The 23,317-nt window shown below is 38.3% G+C and overlaps 1 protein-coding gene across 3 annotated transcripts in view; it reads right to left on the bottom strand.

The window, feature by feature from the left end:
- Positions 1-22,316, bottom strand: part of LOC6496745 (ADP-ribosylation factor-like protein 4A) — a 76,904-nt gene extending 54,588 nt beyond the window's left edge. For 2 of the 3 annotated variants that reach the window (XM_014903611.3, XM_032455763.2), the window contains exons 1-4: positions 22,169-22,316; positions 21,993-22,112; positions 21,831-21,928; positions 21,662-21,764 (exon numbers count right to left, since the gene is read on the bottom strand). In XM_014903611.3, coding sequence (XP_014759097.1) covers positions 21,662-21,764; positions 21,831-21,928; positions 21,993-22,112; positions 22,169-22,234 — 387 coding nt within the window. In that variant the 5' untranslated portion in view covers positions 22,235-22,316. Of the gene's footprint in view, positions 1-18,722; positions 19,689-19,738; positions 19,938-21,661; positions 21,765-21,830; positions 21,929-21,992; positions 22,113-22,168 lie in introns of those variants that run through there. The other variant, XM_032455764.2, reaches the window with a different exon arrangement.
- Between the last annotated feature and the right edge of the window lie 1,001 nt (positions 22,317-23,317).

The following is a 23,317-nucleotide window of genomic DNA, read 5'->3' as shown; positions in this document are numbered from 1 at the left end:
CCAGACAAATGTTTATCTAAGTTTAATAATAATAAAAATAATACGTTGAAAAATAATAATTTATTATACAAGCTCAAACCTTTCAAAATGATTATTGAAGCTGAAAGAGTATGGACCGTGGTGTTGCTACAGAATTTTGAAATTTTAGACGCCAAAGCATGTCCAAACATGCATTGTATAATTAATGTAGATAATTAGGTGAAATGTTATGAAGTCTAGTATAAGTTAGTTTAGGGCGGAGCGGGAGCGCAAGTAAAGCTCTCACTTGCGCTCTCCCATGAATTCGCCCCGCTTCGCCGCACTAGATAAGCTAGGCTTAAGTTTTTGTCGATGCATTTCGTTTCGCAAATACGGTAATCTTCTGATTTGGTTCCCAGTGACTTCTGGCGATTCCAAAGCTCAAGAGACCATTTCGAGAACGAATTGAGATACAATTTAAATCGAAGAAGCCTCGGATGGCTATACCGGAACTATTTGGCATGTTTCGAGGAATCGAATGGGGATTACTTTGAAGGGGATAAACTTGAATTAGAAGAATAGATCAAGATTTTTCATTTAACAAACGAATGGTGCGAAACTGAATCGGAGGCTTATAAAAGCTTAAATTTTCATTTAACAAAAATTCGATGGTTTTCTTATTTCGATCCAAATAATAAGTCGCGCCTTTTATCAGATGCTTCATTTTCAAGCCGCAGCCTTAACACATACACACCTGGCCAAAATAATAAGTACACGCTCATAAGATTTCTTCTATGTCACGTAAATCTTTTTTGATAACCGTAACGAACCAATTCTAATTTCATTTAGTTTTCTGGCATAATGTTGATTATAAAAATACTTAACATAAGAATATTTCACGAAATTTGTAGAATTTATGGTCGATTAAACCTAAAAAACATAAAAAAGGGTTGGTCAAAAAAATAAGTACAGCAATTCTTCAAAGCCTCTAACTTAAAAATAAAAAACATTTTCTCAATTTTGTTCTTTTTATAGTAATCTTATGCTAATACCCAGTATATCCCCCCATATTTTGTATAACTTTTGTTATCCGTTTCGGCATGCTGGGCATTTCATTTATGGCACGTCTCCAAACAACTCTCGTACCTTGTCTTTGCTGCAATTCTTCTATATTTTGAAATGTGTTTGCGCCAATCCGACGATTAAGCTCTCCCCATAGGTTATCTATTGGGTTTAAGTCTGCAGTTTGACTTGGCCACTTCATAATGTCCACCTTGTTTTCGGTGAACTAAGCCTTGACCAGCTTTGATGTGTGTTTTGGGTCGTTGTCCTGTAGAAAGACCCAACTCAAGGGCATGTCTTCCTCAGCATTATGTCAGACAATATAATTTTATATCCAAATTGGGTCATAGTATCGGTAATCCGTAAATCGGGACGACTCCATGCCAAGAAAAACAGTCCCAAATCATAATGTTTCCGCTTCCGTGTTTAATGGTCTATTTCGAGTACCGGGCGTCGAATTCTATGCCTTTGGGTCGACGAAACAAGTCGTACATTCTTTCTGGAGTCGTTACCAAATAGATTTATTTTTGTTTCGTCGCTCCATAGGACATTATTCCACTTTTTGGAACCCTCTGTTCCAGATCATGCCAAATGATTTTGGGCTAACTGTTTCCTCATCTTTAATTTATTCCCTCGAAGGAGAGTAACTTTTCTGGCTATGTGTCCTTGTAAGCCAGCATTAGTAAGTCTTCGACGAACTGATCTAGACGATATTTCATGGTCAATATGAACAGCAATGGATGAGCAGTAAAAACTTAGGATTCGGGTGTCGGTCGTTTGACAGGATTTCTTCTTCCGACCTCGAGTTTCGAATTGAATGTTGAATTTTAGGGCATTCTGGACCAAACATAATGACTGCCCAAGTCTTTTAGCGATTTCCCGAAGATTTTATCCTTCCTTTTGCAGAATTAAAGCAATTTTTCTTTTTTCTGTTGTACAACTCTTTTTTTTGCCCAACTATAAAATTTTTTTTTCCTGGGATATACCTAAATATGCTAGGAAATAATAAAAACCAACATATCTTAACTCGAATCTAGCTTTAATCCTTTAAAATTTATCAAATACACAGGTGTACTTATTATTTTGACCAGACCAAAATTGCCCACCCAGCAGAAAATTAAGCTTAGTATTGAATCCACGAGGTTCCCATATTTCATTCTTGTTTTAGAAATTGTGTAACATTGTAACTTATCAATATAAAAAAAATGGGTGTGCATTGCATAAAAATCGAGTTATATCGAAACAAATAAACACTATATCTGTGTACTTATTATTTTGGCCAGCTGTGTATATAAAAAAACGCTATTATTAAAACGAGAAACATAGCCTGGCCTTTGTGGGGGCGGCCTTTGGGGGATTGAGGGATAGGTTTAATGCTTGTTGTCTTTTAAATTTTCAGTTATATATAAATCAAATAAAGGAAATATGTGCGACATTTGCATGGAACTTAATAGCTAGTGATTTACTAGGCCCTCTCCCAAACCATAAATACGTCCTTCTCTTCATTTACTATTTTTCCAGGTAAATACATAAAAAATTTTGTATTTTTAAAGTCCATTCTTAAATATGGCCACCTGATTTTTATACAATGTTTTCCTTTCGCTCTATTGCTTTGAATGTTGTTGTGCCAATGTTTGATGCTGTTTTCCATAATTATTTGGAAGATATTTTTGTAAACCTAGTCGCCAAAATATTTTCTTCAAGGTTCCGTTGATAAATTCCGATGAAATGGACCGTAAAAATTTTAAAATAAAAAATTTTTCATATATGTATGTACTTGGAAAAATAGTAAATGAAGAGGACGCTTGCCATCTCAAGATTACAACTTTTAACCCAAGGATAGACATCCCGGATCCTTCATAAGTTACCACAGATCCAGAGGTTCCAGCACAGAACAGCAACTCTTCCGAACTTCTTTTGTAACCCGAGCTGATAAAAAAAGAGGTATGCACAAGACCTTACTTAACGGTACTCTGGCAGAGTACGTGGCTATCGTACTTCGAGGGAACCTCGAAGAGTTCCGAGCTCTTCGTCGAAGACGGAGAGAAGAGGCACAGTGCAGAGACCTGGAGTGCCCAGAATTCGTGGATAAAAGTTCTTGGAATACTATTAATCTGGAACCGATCCCCGAGTCGTGGAAAGTAGTCAAATTCCGGCAGAATACTACCAGACAAATGTTTATCTAAGTTTAATAATAATAAAAATAATACGTTGAAAAATAATAATTTATTATACAAGCTCAAACCTTTCAAAATGATTATTGAAGCTGAAAGAGTATGGACCGTGGTGTTGCTACAGAATTTTGAAATTTTAGACGCCAAAGCATGTCCAAACATGCATTGTATAATTAATGTAGATAATTAGGTGAAATGTTATGAAGTCTAGTATAAGTTAGTTTAGGGCGGAGCGGGAGCGCAAGTAAAGCTCTCACTTGCGCTCTCCCATGAATTCGCCCCGCTTCGCCGCACTAGATAAGCTAGGCTTAAGTTTTTGTTGATATGAATATATACTCGAATTTATAACGTTGAACAGAGTGCACGCATTTTTCGTTTTCGTTTTTTGCAATAATTTAATTCCTACAGCCATCATTCTACAGTCTTTCGGTTTCTCGCGACGAGATAAAATAATCTCAATTAACATTTTGGCGCCCCCGGGTGGACTGTAGTGAATATAATTAAATAAAAAAGCAACAAAAATAGTGACAGTGACACAATACATATATAAACAATATATAACATACATATATTTAAAAAAAAAAGAGTTGCTCGCGACGGTTGTGGTAGTGAATTCAAAAATACAAATTAAAGAATTCTCCGAGTCGCGAAACAAACTTCTCCAATCAACTAGCTGCTACTGGAAGGATTCGTCGTCCCCATGCCCTGCACCTGCATCGATTGGCAAAGGAAAGTAACCGCAGGAATAAAGGATCCGAAAGCAGAACCCCAAGTATTTGTGCAAAAAATTGAAAGTTTAGATAAGACAAATTAAAATCCGTCTTGTGCTGGTATATTGCACCCTCCTTTCAATTCTTGTACGTACGTAGAAAAAATAGTAGAGCAAAAAACAAGAAAGGAAAGCTAACTTCGGTCGGAGCCGAAGTTTATATACCCTTGCAGTTGAGTCGCAGTCCGCTAGGTGGCGCCACGCATCTTATATTATTAGATATATAGCGGATCGTATATAGTTGGCCGATCCTTATGAAACTTGGCAAATCAGATTGTTTTTCCCAAAATAGAATCTCTACCAAATCCCATCTTTCTAACTTAAAAAACACCAAAGTTATGCCAATTTCGATCGTTCTATGACAGCTATAGGATATAGTCGGCCGATCCTTACGAAATTTTGCACATAAGATATTTTGGTCAAATATAACATGTGTAGAAACTCCCAACCCTCTAACTTAAAAAACACCAAAGTTATGGCATTTCCGATCAATCAGTTATATGGCAGCTATAGGATATAGTCGACCGATCCCAAACGTTCCGAATTATATACTGCCTGCAAAGGAAAGAAGGGTGTGTGCAAAGTTTCAACTCGATAGCTTTAAAACTGAGAGACTAGTTTGCGTAGAAACAGACAGACGGACAGACGGACCGACGGACATCCTGATCAAGAATATATGTACTTTATAGGGTCGGAGAGGTATCCTTCACTGCGTTGCACACTTTTGACCAAAATTATAATACCCTCTGCAAGGGTATATTAAATAACAACATATATAAAAGTTCTAAAATATATAATTATAAATATATGTATGTGCTAAAAAGAAAATATTTATATTATTTGCAATCACTGTCGCCCCCTACCCCTCGTTCTCGAATTTACAAATCTTCCAAATAAATACTAAATTGCAGCCAAAAATTATTTATTTATTACAGATAAATAAAGGTGCATATATATTTAGTATACATACATATATGTATATGCAGCGATAATATTCTCGTTTTCGTTTCCCACCGTTATCCGCTGCTGTATGTATGTATATGCACTTTTTGGCGCCTATAGTTTAACGGTCCGCCAAGTGACGCGCTCCCCTACAATTTGGTCGTGCATATTGATTTCGGTGTCATTGGCGACCAACTGTTTTTTTGGATACTCTGTGCCTCGTCTATCAATAATTCGTTATCAATTAATTAATCAATTTAGATTTTTTTTGGTTAAATTTAATAAATTATTTATTATATTTAAATAAGATTAATTAATTATTTTCGTTTTTGCATTTTCTTGTTGTTGAAATAAAAATTTAAAATTTTTAAATAAATTTCTAAAATTTATTTATTTTTAATAAATTTTTAATATTAATATTTTAAAATTAATAAAAAATTTAAATATATTATTATTTCTTAAATTTGCATTGTTTTCGTTTTTGTATTGAAAAAATAAATTTTTATAATGGAAAAGTACTAAACAAAAACTTAATTCCACAACTCTTATTGACTTAAAGAGAAGATTAAATGTCAAAGTTAAAAGCATTCGCCGGTTGGAGGAACGTTTGGAAGATGGATCACTTCCTCTAAAGAAAACCGAGCTAGAGTGCAGGCTTCAGGTTTTAGATGAGGCAATTTCTAAAGCAAATGAGTTGCAAGACCAGATCGAGCGAATAGATGAAATGGATTATTTCGGAGCCGAGTTGGAAGAATTAGGAATAACTACCAAGGCAAGGATTATGTCCTTATGTAATGCCTTGAATTCAGCTGAAGACCCCCGTTCAGCTACTGCAATTTCTGCAGCCCCAACTCGAGCTCGACTTCCTAGTTTGGCATTGCCAAAATTCAGTGGAAATTATTCGGATTTCAAAAATTTCAAAAGTCTTTTCGAGACATTGGTTGACAAAGTTGTGAACATTCCAGTTATCGATAAATTTAATCATTTAATTTCTTGCCTCTCTGGTGAAGCCTTAGGAACTGTCAAGGAATTCCAGGTCACCGAGAGTAATTACGACAAAGCTATCGCTAGTCTAAAAAGAGTTTATGATAACAAATGTCTCATCTTTTCAAAAAAAATACGTCAACTTTTCAGCCTTCCGAAAATTTTCCAGACGTCTGCGTCGTCGTTGAGGGGTCTCATCGACACTGTGTCATCAATTTATGGATCACTATTATCCATAGGAGATGATACTAAAATTGCAAACTCAATGATTATTCATTTAGTTTTGAGTAGAGGGGATCCAGTGACCAAGCAAAAATGGGAAGAGTCACTGGACTATGAGGAATTGCCGCTGTGGTCCGATTTCGAAAAAATACTAAAAGGTAGATACTAGCTCCCTACCAGGGAGGTTATGTCAGCCTCCCTATGTTTGAATTGTCTGCGAAAAGGTCACACGGTAGCGAATTGTAAATCGACCAGGTGTCAAATCTGTTCAAGATCGCACCATAAACTTCTGCACCGATTTACAGTGACCGAAAATAACTTAGCATTACCACCACCCACACAAAATCCTCCTCCAGAGTTAACGAATGATGGCCCTTGACTTCACATGCTTTGCATGCGTCGTCTGTAGAAAGGGTTTTGTTAGCAACGTCGATCGTAAGCGTTCGAACAAAAAATGGTGAGCACATCTCGGCCCGAGCATTACTTGACTCAGGGTCACAAATTAATTTTATTACAGAAGATCATGCTCAACGCTTACAGATCCGTAGGGAGGAATCGTGCATCAACTTGCTTGGAATTGGTCAAACTAATTCACAAGTTAAGAAAAAGATACACACCGTGGTGAAGTCGAGAGTCAATGGTAGCGAGTTTCCGTTCGACTTTTGGGTTTTGAAACCATTTCAGGCTATCACCCTGACCAGTCAGTGAACGTAAAAGCGGATAGCGGATAGATATGCTAATTGGAGCTGAGTCATTTTTCGAACTGTTGTCCGTTGGCCAAATAAAACAAGGTCCGAACTATCCCATCCTTCAAAAAACTCTCCTTGGGTGGATAGTATCGGGAAAATATCTGGCAAATTCCTCAACTCCTCAACAGCCGGTCTCTAGTCTGAATTGGCAAGAGGAAATATTAGAGTCAATAAACAAAAACTTGAAAAAATTCGGGTAGTTGGAAGAAGTTCCATCTTTTAAAAAGATATTGTCGCCAGAACAAGAGCTATGTGAGGTACATTATCGGAAGACTACAAGAATACTGCCTTCAGGTCGATTTGAAGTTAAACTTCCATTTAAGTCGGATCCCAGCGTTTTGGGCAATTCATTCGAGATAGCCAAACGCCGATTTCTGTCGCTCGAGAGAAGATTGTCTCGAGATCCGAACTTAAAGAAAATGTATTTGGAATTTATGGAAGAAGACGAATCCCTAGGCCATATGTCCCCTGCAAGCAATGACGTTCTTGCTTCTCCACACTACGTCATACCCCACCAGTGTGTCTTGCGGCCGCAAAGTATCAAACTACGAGTCGTTTTCGATGCGTCCTGCAAGACATCCACACAGAAGTGTTTAAATGAGTTGTTGATGGTGGGTCCAACAATTTAGAAAGAGCTTTACTCAACTCTTCTTAGATTTCGGCTAAACAAATTCGCTCTGGTAGCCGATATAAAAAAGATGTATCGTCAAGTGATGGTAAATGAAGCAGATCGACGATACCAGTTGATAGTGTGGAGAAAAGACCCGTCTGAGTCCTTGAAATTGTGCAAGCTCAACACCGTTACTTATGGCACTGCACCAGCTCCATTCCTGGCCATAAGGTGTTTGAAGAGGTTGAGTTAATCCGCGAAAAATACATTCCCTCGAGCTGCTAAAGTTATTGGGTCTGACTTTTACGTCGACGACATGTTAACGGGTGCTGGTTGCGTGGAGGAGCTAAAGACAATTAAGTCTGAAGTAACTCAGGTTCTTCAAAACGTTGGGTTTGAATTGAGCAAGCGGTTTTCAAACTCGCCTGAAGTTACTGCATCCGAGAGCACGGTTAAGCCAATAACACTTTCGGACTCAGAGCTGACAAAAACATTAGGAATCGTTTGGGTTCCTAAAGATGATGTATTTAAATTCGAAATTGATATGTCAGTCATGGGTCAAAGGGCGGCTAAGCGGAATATTCTTTTGGTGACGTCAAAGCTTTTCGACCCCCTTGGCTTATTAAGCCCGATCCTTATTAAAGGAAAGATCCTGTTACAGGAACTTTGGCTTAATAAGCTAGATTGGGATGAGTCCATTCCACTGCACTTGGAAACCGCATGGAACAAAATTCAGCTTGCCGTGTCACAGTTAGAAGAGATCTCAATACCGAGATTTGTGATGAGTGAGCCAATGTCACCAATTGAAATTCATGCCTTCTCTGACGCATCGATGAGAGCCTTTGGAGCCTGCGTCTATATCCGTTGCAAATCTGCAGAAGGTAGTAAAGTCTCATTGTTGACTGCAAAGTCGAAAGTAGCGCCGCTCAAGACAAAGACGCTCCCCCGTCTCTTATCAAAGCACCGATCGAACGAAGTATATATTGGTCAGATTCGGAAGTTTGTCTTCATTGGATTCGTTCCCATCCATCGTCGTTGTCAACGTTCGTATCAAATAGAGTTGCTGAGATTCAAGAGTGGTCAGAGGATAGCACGTGGCGGTATGTACCAACTAAACAGAACCCGGCAGATATAATGTAATGTAAAAAATGTAAACACAAGTCAAGCACTTTTGTGGCCCCTTGCAGGATTTTGCAAACATTAAGTTGAACATGGGAGCTAATAAAATAACTTAAACTTAAATGTTATAATATTTAAAAATATGAAATAGAATTATATAATTAACAACATATTGTTATCAAAAAATTATAATAATAACAATTTTCTAATATTGAATAAAAAAATTTATAAAAGCACAACTACACATATACAGTCCGCTATCTAGCGTTATCAAAGGCAATATAATGCATTTTAAAATATGTAGATTACACCTTTTTTGTGGCCCTTTGCAGAATGTTTAAGCATTGAACACGATACGAATTCCAAACATAGAATGTCAAGAGATCGGACCCATAAGAATAAGTAATTAACAGCATGATTTAAAAATGATCTCCTGCAGTCTAAACTAATATTTATGAGGTACACTTTTTATACCCTTTCAGAGGGTATTATAATTTTGGTCAGAAGTGTGCAACGCAGTGAAGGAGACATCTCCGACCCTATAAAGCATATATATTCTTGATCAGGATCACCTCCTGAGGCGATATGACCATGTCCGTCTGTCCGTCTGTCTGTTTCTACGCAAACTAGTCTCTCAGTTTTAGAGCTATCGAGTTGAAACTTTGCACACATCCTTTTTTCCTTTGCAGGCAGTATATCGGAACGGCCGGGATCGGTCGACTATATCCTATAGCTGCCATATAACTGATTGATCGGAAATGCCATAACTTTGGTGTTTTTAAGTTAGAGGGTTGGGACTTTCCACACATGTTATGTTTGACCAAAATATCTTATGTACAAAATTTCATAAGGATCGACCGACTATATCCTATAGCTGTCATAGAACGATCGAAATTTGCAAACCTTTGGTGTTTTTTAAGTTAGAAAGATGGGATTTGGTACAGATTCTATTTTGGGAAAAACAATCTGATCTGCCAATTTTCATAAGCATCGGCCGACTATATACGATTCGCTATATATGTATCTAATAATATAAGATGCGTGGCGCCCCCAGCGGACTGCGACTGAACCACTGCATACGTACAGCCCACCTCCCACCTGTCTATATTTCCATAAATAAGATTATATAGAAACATGTCACGCAGCATCGTTCTACGGTTTGTTAATGATGGTAAGTTGATTAGTAAAAGTCTACTACGATAAGAGGGGAGGTAAAGATTTGCATCCCAATTAAGTCCCCTAAGAGCAAAAGTAAGGAAGTTTTTTTGTACAGATTCAATGTGATCTTTATGTACTCCATATTGAGGGCTCCAGAAACACGATCCATACTCAAGAATCGGACGGACCAGTGATGTATATAACGTTTTAGTTATGTACGGGTCATTAAATTCTTTTGATCATCTTTTAATAAAACCACTAATCATACAACATATAGACTTCTCATTTCATACAACGAAAATGGACGCAAAAATTTCTTGCGACAGGCCCCCGGAGGCCCCAGAGAAAATCTTACTCTCATTCTCACGTGCTCACACATTCACATACACGGTTTCATGTGTGCGATCGACTTCGTTTTATAAACCAATCACACCCATAGTTTTATTAACCATGGTAGATATATGGTCGGTAAATTTAAGTCTCAAATCTAATAGGACACCTAGATCGTTAACCTGAGTTAATCGTTCATAGGCGTTCCCATAGAGAGAGTACATAGCCTGGTGAGGACTAGATCGGTAAAAAGACATGAGTTTACATTTCGATCCATTAAGCTTTATGTTATTTGCTAAACACCAATTTTGAAGTTTATCCAAATCGGATTGAAGTCTGGACTGGGCACTAGAGAATGTATACTGAAGGCATAGCTTAACATCAATAGCGTACATAAGTACAAGTGAATTAGTTAAGGCAAGGGGCAAGTCGTTAAAAAACAGTGTTAAAAGTAGGGGTCCAAGATGGCTTCCTTGGGGCACCCCAGATGTGGGGCGGACTAAACGCGAGGTAACATCTTTAAATGTTATCTTTAAATGTGCACAGTTTGAAAAAACTGTGCAAAGAGATCGGCCATTGCCTGATCAGTGTTCGCATAAGAGTTCTCAAACGTAAGCAGTGGGGGAAAAGATACATGCTTATAAAACTTCTTCGGATCCTGAATAAACTGAATCCTGCAGCGGCGAATATAACTCCTATAACATTCTGCGTTATGCACGGTGAAATTGGACCGAGCTACTAAGTATCTTGAATAACTAAGTGTATAGCCAGATAATCTATGTTTATTTAAAGTCTACTCATACTATTCTTTAAGTTGATAAGATGCCTTGTATACCAAGGCGGATTCGTTGAAGCGGACGGATATTTCCACGGCACACAAGCGTCAAAAAATGAGTTTAAAGTGAAATAAAATTTTTTTAATGCGATGTTTATATCCTCACATGCCAGTAAATCAGACCAATCAAATTCCGAGATTAACTTATTTAATTTCATAAAATCAGCCTTACGGAAGAAACGAACTTTATGAGATTTAAGTGTAGACTTAAGGTCAATTAAGCAATTGATTTCGATTGAAAGCTCAAGAGTGGGATGATATGGATCCTCAGGGTCACAAAGGGGCAAAGTTCTGAAAAGAGTAATTCCATCAGGATCAGAAACAAAGTCCAACAGCCGAACTAAAGAATTTCTAACGTGATTAATTTGCCCGAGTGACATGTCAAACATTCCCGCATGGAAGTCGTGGTGGGAGTTAAGCTGTAAAGACGGTGAATTATCAACATTTGACCACAGTTCTGGGATACTAAAGTCACCCAGAGCTATCAGCTGGTCACCATCAGACAGACGATCGAAAACTAAACGAATAGCGGACAAATGTTGACAGTATGTTGGCGGTTCGGACGAAGGTGGTATGTACGAACAGGTAACATACAAAGATTGATAGGACAAAGTGATGTTACCTCTTCAGAAGCGAATTTGGAGTCTACAGAAAATAGTACTCCTCCTCCCCTTCGCAAAGTTCTATCACATCTAAAAGTTGTGTACCTACCAGGAAAAACTTCGGAGCTTAAGATCTAAGGCTTTAACCAAGTTTCTGTAAATACAATTAAGTGGAATGCAAAAAAAGAACTATCTGAATACAGTTTGGGAAGTTTACTACGTAACCCTCTAGTATTCTGGTAGGTAAGTGTTAAAGAAGACATAAGTTTTTTGAAATTGAGGAAGATGAGATGGAAGGTTGATCAGTGGCCTTAACATGTGGGAGTTTTACACCCACAGGTTTGGTTATCTTTTTTTCACCGTACTTGGCTGATGTTCTTGGACGAAAATGTTCTCTGGCCAAAAGCTGGCGGAACAAATCGTCTTAAAAGTCTGCAAGGGCTTACGTATTTTGAAAGATGACGTATGTCTGGTGTATGAATATTTGCATTTTGTTATATCCACCACCTTTATGTCGACTTTTGTTTTGGCTTTGATGTAAGCCGAGATATCAATCTCAGAAGTATCAGGGGCAAGCCGAGAAAAAAAATGTGTTTCGATGGTGGGATCACTTGCAAGGGTTTTGGTGCCGCCGTAACTGATACTGCGGTACGTACCGGGGGTCCGGACGGTTGATTACCCTGTTTGGTGACTGTTACAGGGGTTTGAATTATTGGGTCAGGGATCACTTGAAGCGATGCCATTATTCACCACAAGCACATCACTAAAGGAGGATTTTTTACGCTTTGGAGACTCATTTAGTAGTTGAAGACTACTAAACTATGTATCGAGCGCACAGAGTTGGTCATTGATTTTACGAAAACCACTAATCAACTCCTTGAATCCGCTTTTAGTCTGCCTCATGAACGATCTCATTTCGTCCTGAACAGCACGAAAACCGTCACAGCAAAAATGGAGACCAGACCTACGTGAGATTGCATCCGAAACCATCCGAGGCCGTGAACCCGGCACACTTAGCGTGTGAGACTTTTCATAAAGCCAGCAGTGGATGGTAGGCTGGGAAGAGGAGATTGTCTTATTACAAGACTTCAGCGCACAGAGCATTTTAAATTCCATAATTATTAAAAATTAAATAATTAATTTATTAAAAATTATTAAAAATTCAATAATTAATTTATTCATATTATTGACGAACCTTGACCACTGTTCCAGGGAAACGAAAGGGGGAGATTAAAGAGAGAAGTTAGTGCGAGTTAGTAAAATGCAAAGAATCTCTATTGAGCGAGAGTAGAAGCAATAGAATAGAAGCAACACCGTAAGAGATGAAGAAGCAGAGCAGGGCTATGTTTGGAAGGAAAATTAAGCAAATTATTATTTTACCTCCAAATATATCACTGCACACTGCACATTTTATTTTTATGTGTATAGAAATAAACACCGATTGTTTATATAAAAGCTTATTACAAATTTTATAAAAACGCCGTGCGCATAAAAAAAACACGTCCGTCCGCTTTAAGATAAAGAGAGGAAGTGATCAATTAGTTAATTATTTTCGTTGGTTTAAATCAATTAGTTATTTTTTATTGAAAAAAAATAAAAAAATATTATTTTTATTATTATAAAAGATAGAAAAGTTTACAAAACTAGACTAGCTCAATAGATATAGCGCTGGCTACTGTGGCCTTCGGCTATGTGAGTTGATAGTGCTCAAGCCTTAAGAGATGGTTGTGTTTTGAGGGATATATACATGTTGTGTCTTAACTTAGTATTTAACCGTTATCTATGTATGCATTCTGTACATTATTCTTCTTAAATTAGGGAACTAGCCTTATTGAATATTTATATTTAGATTTTGCGGTATAATTGTGTGGTTTTTAGGAAATGTAGTATTTTTTCAATGTTTTCTGGGTTTAGGTCATTGAGGAGATGTAGCGGGTTGGAGTTCTGGAAGATGGTTTGTGTTGTTTGCAAGAGAGGTGGACATGCGTTTAGTATGTGGTGTAACGAGAGGTTTCCTTGACAGAAAGGGCAAGGTGGTGTTTGAATTTGGTCCAGATAGTGTTGGTGGGTGAGTCTGGTGGGTCCTAGACGTAGTCGGGTATTTTAGTATGATCGAGTCTATTACAGTTTTGGTGGGTTGTTCTAAAATGGTCGCTAATATGGTGGCTATTGGTGTATATAGATTTGTACCATTGGCTACAGTGTATTAAGTTTTGGTTTTGTCTTGCCTTGAGTTCAGATTTGAGTTGTCTTTTTATATCTGTAGAATTTATATTGGATGTAAAGATTAGTGGGCTTTTGTTGGTCGACTTTGCTGCTTGATCTGCTAGTTCATTTCCTGCAATGCCTGCATGGCCAGTAATCCAAATTAATTTGATTTTTGGGGCCAACTGGTTTATTAATGATCTTATTTTATTTGGGTAAATATTATTGTTGTTTGTATTTTTAATAGAGTTTAATGCTGCGAGGGAGTCTGAACAGATTACATATTGGCCTCTTTTGTCTTTTATAATTTTGATAGCTTCGAGAATGGCGATGATTTCGGCTGTTAGAACAGAGGAATATGGTGGCAGGATTCCAAATTTTAGGATGTTTGTTTCCGTTGTAATGGCGTATGTTATGATGTCGTTCGGTTCGAAGGGTAGATGAAATTGCTCACAGAGGTTTATTATACGGTCTATAATTGGTGGAGATTTCTTTTTAAGTTTACTTTGTTTTACGAATTTGTTTATTGGCGTGTCCTTGGAATAAATAAGGTTTTTACTTAGTTTGGCTGTTTGCAGATCTCGTTTTAGTTCTATTGTTGGAGTGGAACGGAAGGCTCCAAGAGCTAGGCGAATGGCGGAGTTAAGAAAGGAGACCTCAGGCGAGAAATCACCCTGCTGAACACCAGTTACAAAGTACTAGCCACTTTACTAAATGAAAGTCTACTGGAAAAAATTGAGCCAACAATACGCGATGAACAAGGAGGCTCCAGGCGAACACATTACGCGCAATCACCGAACAAGCTGTGCAATGGCGGGCGCCGCTGTACCTCCTATAGATTCACCGACATCCAAGCCAAATGCAGTGACCTCGAAACTCGGGCCAAAGCAGCTGGACTCTCCATTAATGCATCAAAAACTAAAGCGATGCGGATCCTCCACTCCCACCAAAGTAGGATCACCATATGCGGAAAAAGTGTCGAATATGTCGACAGCTTTGTATACCTATGCACCGTTATATCCGCAAACAGGGGAGTGGAAAAAGACATAGAGAATCGTCTAAGCAAAGCTTGACCTGCTTTCAGGAGATTGCAACGCATATGGTGAAACCAGCAGATGAGCAGAAAAACAAAGCTGAGAATCTTCAATGCGTGCATCAAATCCGTACTGCTGTACGGATCGGAAACCTGGCTGACATCGCAAAGAATGATAGTGGAGCTGCAAGCCTTCGTCAATAAGTGCCTTAGGATCATATGTGGTATATTCTGGCCAAATAGAATAACCAATAATGATCTGTGGCGCTGCACAAGCTGCACCAATCCAGCAGCAGATAAAGAAAAAGAAATGGAAATGGATTGGTCACGAACTAAAGAAAGATCAAGACAGCATAGTTAGGATGGCCTTGGAGTGGAACCCTCAAGGAAGCAGAAGAGTGGGACGCCCCAAGCTAACCTGGCGACGATCAACAGTACGTGAACTCGCTAACAATAACATCACCTGGGACTTGGCAAAAAGAACAGCGCAGAATAGGGTGCGGTGGTTGGAAGCCGAGTTGGAAGAGCAATAACAACCAATGCAATACATTATGTCCTTATGTATTGCCTTCAATACAGCTGAAGACTCCTGCCCAGCTACTGCAATTTCTGCAGCCCCAACTCTAGTTCGACTTCCCAGTTTGGCACTACCGAAATTCATTAAAAATTATTCGGAGTTAAACAATTTTACAAGTCTTTTCCAGTTCACAAAGATGTGAACATTCCTGATATCGAGAAATTTAATCATTTAATTTCTTGCGTCTCTGGTGAAGCCTTAGGAACTATCAAGGCATTCCAGGTCACCGAGAGCAATTATGGCAAAGCTATCAATAGTCTAAAAAGAGTCTATGATAACGAATGCTCATCTTTGTGAACCAAATAAGTCAATTGTTCAGCATTTCGAAAATTTCCCAGCCGTCTGCGTCGTCGTTGAAGGGTCTCATCGACACTGTGTCATTGATTTATGGATCATTATTATCGATAGGAGATGACACTAAAATTGTAAACTCAATTATTATACATTTAGTTTTGAGTAGAGAAGATCCAGTGATCAGGCTAAAATGGGAAGAGTCACTGGATTATGAGGAATTGCCGCTGTGGAGTGAAAAAATATTAAATCGTAGGTACCAGGACCTGTCCGCTGAAGGGACTGGCAAGCAAAAACAGGCGAAAACTGTGTTCAGCAAGCAACTTAAAAAAAGTTCGTCGGCTTGCTCCTCTTCCAAAACCAAACCAGCTTGCAGTTATTGTAACGCTCAAGACCATTTTTTGCCTCAGTGACGTTCGTTCGATCGCCTTGCTGTAATGCAAAGGTTTGAGTTTGTTAAGTCAGCCTCTCTCTTTTTAAATTGTCTGCAAAAAGGTCACACCGTAGCGAAGTGCAAATCGACTAGATTTCAAATCTGTGCAAGATCGCACCATAAACTTCTGCACCGATTTACAGTGACTAAAAAATAACTTGGCGTTACCACCACCAACAAAAAATCCTCCTCCAGCGTTAACGAATGATGGCCCTTTTACTTCACATGCTTTGCATGCGTCGTCTCTAGAAATTGTTCTGTTAACGACGTCGATCGTTAGCATTCGAACAAAAAATGGCGAGCACATATTGGCCCGAGCATTACTTGACTTAGGGTCACAGATGAACCTCATTACTGAAGATCTTGCTCAATGCTAACAGATCCGTAGGGAGGAATCGTGCATCAACTTGCTTGGAATTGGCCAATTCACAATTAAAGAAAAAGATATACACCGTGGTAAAGTCGAGAATCAATGGTAGTGAGTTTCCGTTCGACTTTTGGATTTTAAAAACAATTTCAGGCTATCACCCTGACCAGTCAATGAACATAAAAGATTGGACCCTACCAAAGAACTGGCCATTAGCAGACCCATATTTTTATAAACTTAATTGGAACTGAGCCATTTTTCGTTTTGTTGTCCGTTGGCCGAATAAAGCAAGGACCGAACTATCCCGTACTGCAATACATGCTTATTGGATGGATAGTATCGGGATAATATTTGGTAAATTCCTCAACTCCTCAACAACCGGTCTCTAGCCTGAATTGCCAAGAAGAAATATTCGAATCAATAGACTAAAATTTGAAAAAATTCTGGTCATTGGAAGAAGTTCCATCTTCTAAAAAGATATTGTCGCCAGAACAGGAGTTGTGTGAGGAAAATGATCGAAAGACTAATAGAATACTGCATTCAGGTCGATTTGAAGTCAGACTTCCATTTAAGTCGGATCCAAGCATTTTGAGAAACTTATTTGAGATAGCCAAACGCCGTTTTCTTTCGCTAGAGAGAAGATTATCTCGAGATCCGAACCTAAAAAAAATGTATTTGGAATATATGGTAGTCATATGTCCCCTGCAAGCTGATGCAATGATGCAATGCAATGATGCAATGCAATGATGTTCTTTCCCCCACCAGTGTGTCTTACGGCCTCAAAGTACAACGACCAAACTACGAGTCGCTTTTTATGCGTAATTTGAGACATCCACACAGAAATGTTTAAATGATTTGTTGATGGTGGGTCCAACAATTCAGGAAGTGCTGTACTCAACGCTTCTTCGGTTTCGGCTGAACAAATTCGCCCTGATAGCCGACATAAAAAAGATGTATCGCCAAGTAATGGTAAATGAAGCAGATAGGCGATACCAGTTGATAGTGTGGAGAAAAGACCCATTTAAGTCCATGAATTTATGCAAGCTCAACACCGTTACATATGGCACTGTACCAGCCCCATTCCTGGCCATAAGGTGTTTAAAGAGGTTGAGTGAATCTGCGAAAAATATACATTTCCCCGAGCTGCTAAAGTAATTGGGTCTGACTTTTACGTCTGGTTTTGGAATTTGGTTAGTTTAAAAATTTTAATTAAAAATTTTGCCCAAAATTCTTTTTAAAATCCAAAATTGTTTCCTAGTTGTGGGATATTAATACTTCAGTCATGGGTCAAAGGGCGACTAAGCGAAACATGCTTTCGGTGACATCAAAGCTATTCGATCGCCTTGGCTTATTAAGCCCAATTCTTATTAAAGGAAAGATTCTGTTGCAGGAGCTTTGGCTTAGTAAGCTCAATTGGGATGAGTTGATTCCACTGCATTTGGCATCAGCGTGGAACAAAATTCAGCATGCCTTGTCACAGTTAGAAGATATCTCAATACCGAGATTTGTGATGAGTGAGCCAATGTCACCATTTCAAATGCGTGCCGTTTCTGACGCATCTATGAGAGCCTATGGAGCCTGCGTCTATATTCGTTGCAAATCTGCAGAAGGTATTAAAGTCTCGTTGTTGACTGCAAGTCCAAAGTAGCGCCGCTCAAGACAAAGACGCTTCCCACTCTTAAGGTATGTGCCGCTCACCTTCTCGCAGATCTTTGCCGGTGTAAAAAATTGCATTTAAAAAATATTCTTATTCGGCACGTGCCTGATTTTTTTTGTTTTTCTTGCACATGCCGAACAAGAATATTTTCGTCACTAAAATTGATATCAGATATCAAATAGTTCGTCACTTTACCTCGTCAAGAGGTTTTTTTTATATCATATCAGTTGTTTTTGTATATATAGATCTTCAATTATTTAAAAAAGAACACATAATATATATAATATTAAAGTAACCTCTGGACAGGCGATTCACACAGGTAGCAATACTTTAATTGCATTGTGACGAACACGGTGTAGTGGATACCGACTGGTTGCATACTCTGCCTACGGGAACGGCCTAGCTCAGGGAAGAGGCAAGGGGGTCGGTTACTTCCTAATCAGCATCACCGCCACACAATAAAAATTTGTAGACAGAGTTAGGAAAAGGGGTAACAGTCCTCTGGAAGGATACGAAGTCGAGACAGGAAACCTTGCCGTTGGAAGAACTAAGGTGGTGAGGTTCTTCTGCTTTGCCCGCCCTACCTGTAAAGAATCAACAACGAATTGCTGCTGCCCTTACCCATCAACATTGAAATCGATCAGCTCAGGTGCCCATAAAATTATAAATTCACTTCATTTCAAAATCAAACTTCAATACAAAAACATAATTGCTTCTTCTTCAGACTCTGCCTAACCTAAACCCTTACTCCTAATTGGTCCTAATCCTACAAAATGAGTTTAATATAGCTTAATTAACAAATTGGAATGTAATGTAAAATGTGTAGATAAAGAATTATATGTATGTATGTAAAGTAGGAGTTAAGGTAGAACGTCTACCCAATCATTTGGATATGGACTGACTATTCATATGTTTTCCTCTAGAGGCACTGTTACATGATCAAGTCACAATGTTTACTCACGCAACCATCCCTCGAAGTCCACAGGCGTGTAGACGATAACGCTGGATGTTTTGGGGTGATCGGGTTAAAAATGCGAATTAAATTATGGAGTTTTGATGCATGTTGCCAAAATCTTATCAATGCTCTACAGGAAAAGAAGATGAGTCTAGGTACGATCCAAAATGATTTACAAAAAAAATAATAAAAATTAAATTCTACTTAATAATACACTAATCCTGGCACAGCTTGTCGCGCTTCTCTCCTGGTTGTTATTGTTGAATCGTCACTATGGACGAGATGTCTGCCTCAGCGATCGTCGGCTAGCCCATCACTTGGTCGAGGTCGGCCCAAACGAACATGCGGTTCTGCGCCGGAAAGTGAGGTTATGTCCTCCACGCTCCTGGGTTGGCCAGGTTCCAGCTCCGCTCCTGATCTTCTGCTGCCCCAATCACGCACACGTCGCCGGCCACAGACCTCGCCTATCGTGGTTCGAGTCTGGACCGGGTTCGCGCACGTTTAGGGGCTGATCGAGGAAAGCTTTTCCTGGATCTCTGGCCGATGATCCACGCGGTGTCTCCGCCGTAGACCTCTGGGTCGAAACTCGATCCGTTGCTGGACGTAGGCTTTTGATGAGCGCTACGTAAACTATCGGGGGGGTTTTCTAACACTTCCTAGAACACTTTTATTATTACTCTACTTAGCGACATATTAGTCGGCTCACCTGGAGTCTTTTCGCCACAACCACAACGCACGTGCAGCGGCGAACGGCTGGGCTCATCCACAGCCAACGTTCGGCTAGACAACTTTTCACTTTGGCGTTTTGATCGCAAAAGAACAAGCCAATCAAGCGGAAGTTCGGTTGTCAAAATTGCCAGATAGACGGGGTTGCCAGATTGCTTGCCTTAACAGCTTTAAAAGGGCTGTAACAGCGATCTGTTATCGACTTATTTTTATTCGACTACTAACTATCGACTACGGTTTGTTTACCTTTAGAGTTTATCTTCTGTTTATTTTCGAAAAAAAAAAAGTCATATTCGTACCCTCACAGCATGGATTTTGACAATAAAGAAGATGAAATAATCAAAGCCTTTTCCAAAGACGTAAAAAATTTTTCGATAGCTTCAGTGTTTCTGAAGTTATACGTGTTTTTAATTTACAAAGGTTTTGAATTTGGTTAGTAAAAATTTTAATTAAAAATTTGCCCAAAATTCTTTTTAAAATCCAAAATTGTTTCCTAGTTGTGGGAAACCAAATTGTTTAATCACATTAACAGATAAGAGGCCGATCCTTATGAGAGTTTCACTATATAATAAATTATCAAAAAAAAAACAAGAAAGGAAAGCTTACTTCGAGCGGAGCCGAAGTTGAAATACCCTTGCAGTTAAGCAGAAGCTTATATTCTTATTATATATAATATATCAGATCGAATGTAGTTGTCCAATCTTTATGAGAGTTTCGCCATCAAAAAAAATTCTAATCAAAATATTTAAACAGCCCCAAGCATCTTTAAAAATAGCAATGTTGTGCAATTTCCAATCGTTAAGTTATATGGTAGGTATGAAAGATAGGATTAGATTATCCAAAACGGAATCCATAGATAGTTCCATCATTCGAGCTTCAAAAACAACAAAGTTAAGCCAATTCCGATTTTTCAGTTATATGAGAGCTATCCTTATGAAAGATAGGACTAGATTGTCCAAAACGGAATCCGTAGATAGTCCCCTTATTCTAGCTTCAAAAACAACAAAGTTATGCCAATTCAGCCAGACGATATAGTAGGCCGATTCTTATGAATTTTGTACATAAGATATAATATTTTGACCAAATATAACATGTATGGAAAGTCCCAACCCTTAAACTTAAAAAACACCAAAGTTATGGCATTTCCGATCAATCAGTTATATGAAAGCTATAGGATATAGTCGAATATATAGTATATTGCACACATACACACATGCACAAGCTCAAAAAAAATATTTTCCATCAAATATATACATCCATGTATGTACATATGTATGTATATAAACGTAACACCAAGCTTCACAGGTGGCTGCACAAAATTGGTGGCTCCCCTTATAGGACTTTATCGTGAGATAACGAATTTTGCCAGATATAAGCGATATTTCAAAAGTATATAAATAAGTATAAATAAGATCGAATGAATTTTTCAATTAACATTGTTTTTTAATTTTTATACCCTTGCAGAGGGTATTATAATTTTGGTCAGAAGTGTGCAACGCAGTAAAGGAGACATCTCCGACCCTATAAAGTATATATATTCTTGATCAGGATCACCTCCTGAGTCGATATGAGCATGTCTGTCTGTCCGTCTGTCTGTCTGTCTGTCGGTTTCTACGCAAACTAGTCTCTCAGTTCTGTCATATAACTGATTGATTGGAAATGCCATAACTTCGTTGTTTTTCAAGTTAGAAGGATGGAAGTTTCAGTGGATTCAGTGGATATGCCAATTTCATAAGGATCGGCCAACTATATACGAGCCGCTATATATCTAATAATATAAGATGCGTGGCGCCACCTAGTGGACTGCGACTCAACTGCAAGGGTATATAAACTTCGGCTCCGCCCGAAGTTAGCTTTCTTTTCTTGTTTTAATAGGCAACTGCGTAATATTATTTAAATTTACCTGATTATCCGGACATTTTGCTGTGCGCATTAATTCCATTTTTGCCTCTTCCATACGTTCTATATCAACAGAATCGATGACGAACAAAATACCATCTGTGCAACTATGTTAATAATGATATGAAGAAAATTAAATCGACTTTTTAGAAAATATTTAATAAACTAATTACCGAGTGTAACTTCGCCAAAGTGGTCTTAATTTTTCCTGTCCTCCCACATCCCAAACTAGAAAATGCACACCCTTTGCTTTTCCAATTGTTCCTTGAACCTAACATAACATAATTTGCATAATTATTGCTTTGCTCATGTTTAACAAATATACATATATGTACCTTCTCGCAATTAAATCCAATTGTTGGGACTGTGTTCAAATACTGATCAAACTTTAGTCTGTATAGTGCCGTTGATTTTCCCGCAGAATCTAATCCTAACATGACTACATGTAGAGTACCCTTTAATAAGAATAATATTATCATTTTTATTATTTTAAAAAATGTATAAAGGCAACCTGCGATGGCAATACATCCAATAAATTTCCATTTTTTACCAACGGTTTTACCATTGTTGAACCCATCTTATAAACAAATTTTCTCGCATAGTAAACTTAGAGAAGAATAAATATGTATGTCCGTCAAATTAGCGTCGCCTAGTTAGCGTCGAAGTGGAACGGTGGAATCGGAACACAGCAACGAATTTTTTTTATTTTCAATTATTTTACTGTTTAGCCACTAAATTGATTGAAATAAAGTTTAGAATTGTTAAGAATTGAAGAATGTATAGTTTTTTCTTACTTTGGGCGGGATCAACAACCTTAAAATACCATTAAAATACATTTGAAAAATTGGCCCCACATTGTTTTGGGTCCTATCTCAGAAATAAGAGGAGGCCCCAAAAAGCCCGATATTGCAGCTAATAGGTCAAAATATTGAGGGTAATACCTGAAAGGTTCATAAAAATCGCTCTCTACGTTTTGAAGAAAATCGGATAAAAGTGGGCCAATCACGTTAACAGCCCATACAAAAATGACCACCAAACATTGTTTTTAATATTGTGAAGCTCTCAGAGGATGCCCCCATATGCACGGTAGTTGAGACGATGTATCACCTTTTCTAGTATATCTGGAGCAAAAATCGCTCTCTACAATTTTGAGAAAATCGATTTTCAGTTCCCCATTGATTTTAATTGATAAGTGAGGCGCCAACTCGTGAACCGGAACCAGTCCACGAACAAGTTCGTTCCACAAGTTCCAAATCTACAGACCGCCTCTGTTGGGCATGAATATGATTATTGAGTCCTTTACAGAGGATGCCCCATTATGCACGGTATGCCGTTGCAAAGATAATTTTTCATATTATTTAATGAGACTATTTGCATTAAAATCGCTGCTTTCGATTTGACGCAATTTATCTTTAAAAATTTCTGAATTTTCTTTACCAATACTGGACCTTGTTCCCAACACAAATCGCGCCAATGTTAAATTTTAATGGCCCCACATGCTTTCTTTATGGAGGATGCCCCATTTTGCACGGTATACCATTGTAAAGCTTATTTTTTTCTGAATCGAATGAGATTATTTCTATCAAAATCGCTCCCTACGAATCGATGGAATCAAGTCATGAAATTTTCTGAACCCAATTGACCAATACTGGACCCATAA

Source organism: Drosophila ananassae, assembly GCF_017639315.1.
Source record: "Drosophila ananassae strain 14024-0371.13 chromosome 4 unlocalized genomic scaffold, ASM1763931v2 tig00000061, whole genome shotgun sequence".
Taxonomy (NCBI): Eukaryota; Metazoa; Arthropoda; class Insecta; order Diptera; family Drosophilidae; genus Drosophila; species Drosophila ananassae.
This window is presented reverse-complemented; position numbering and strand designations above follow the sequence as displayed.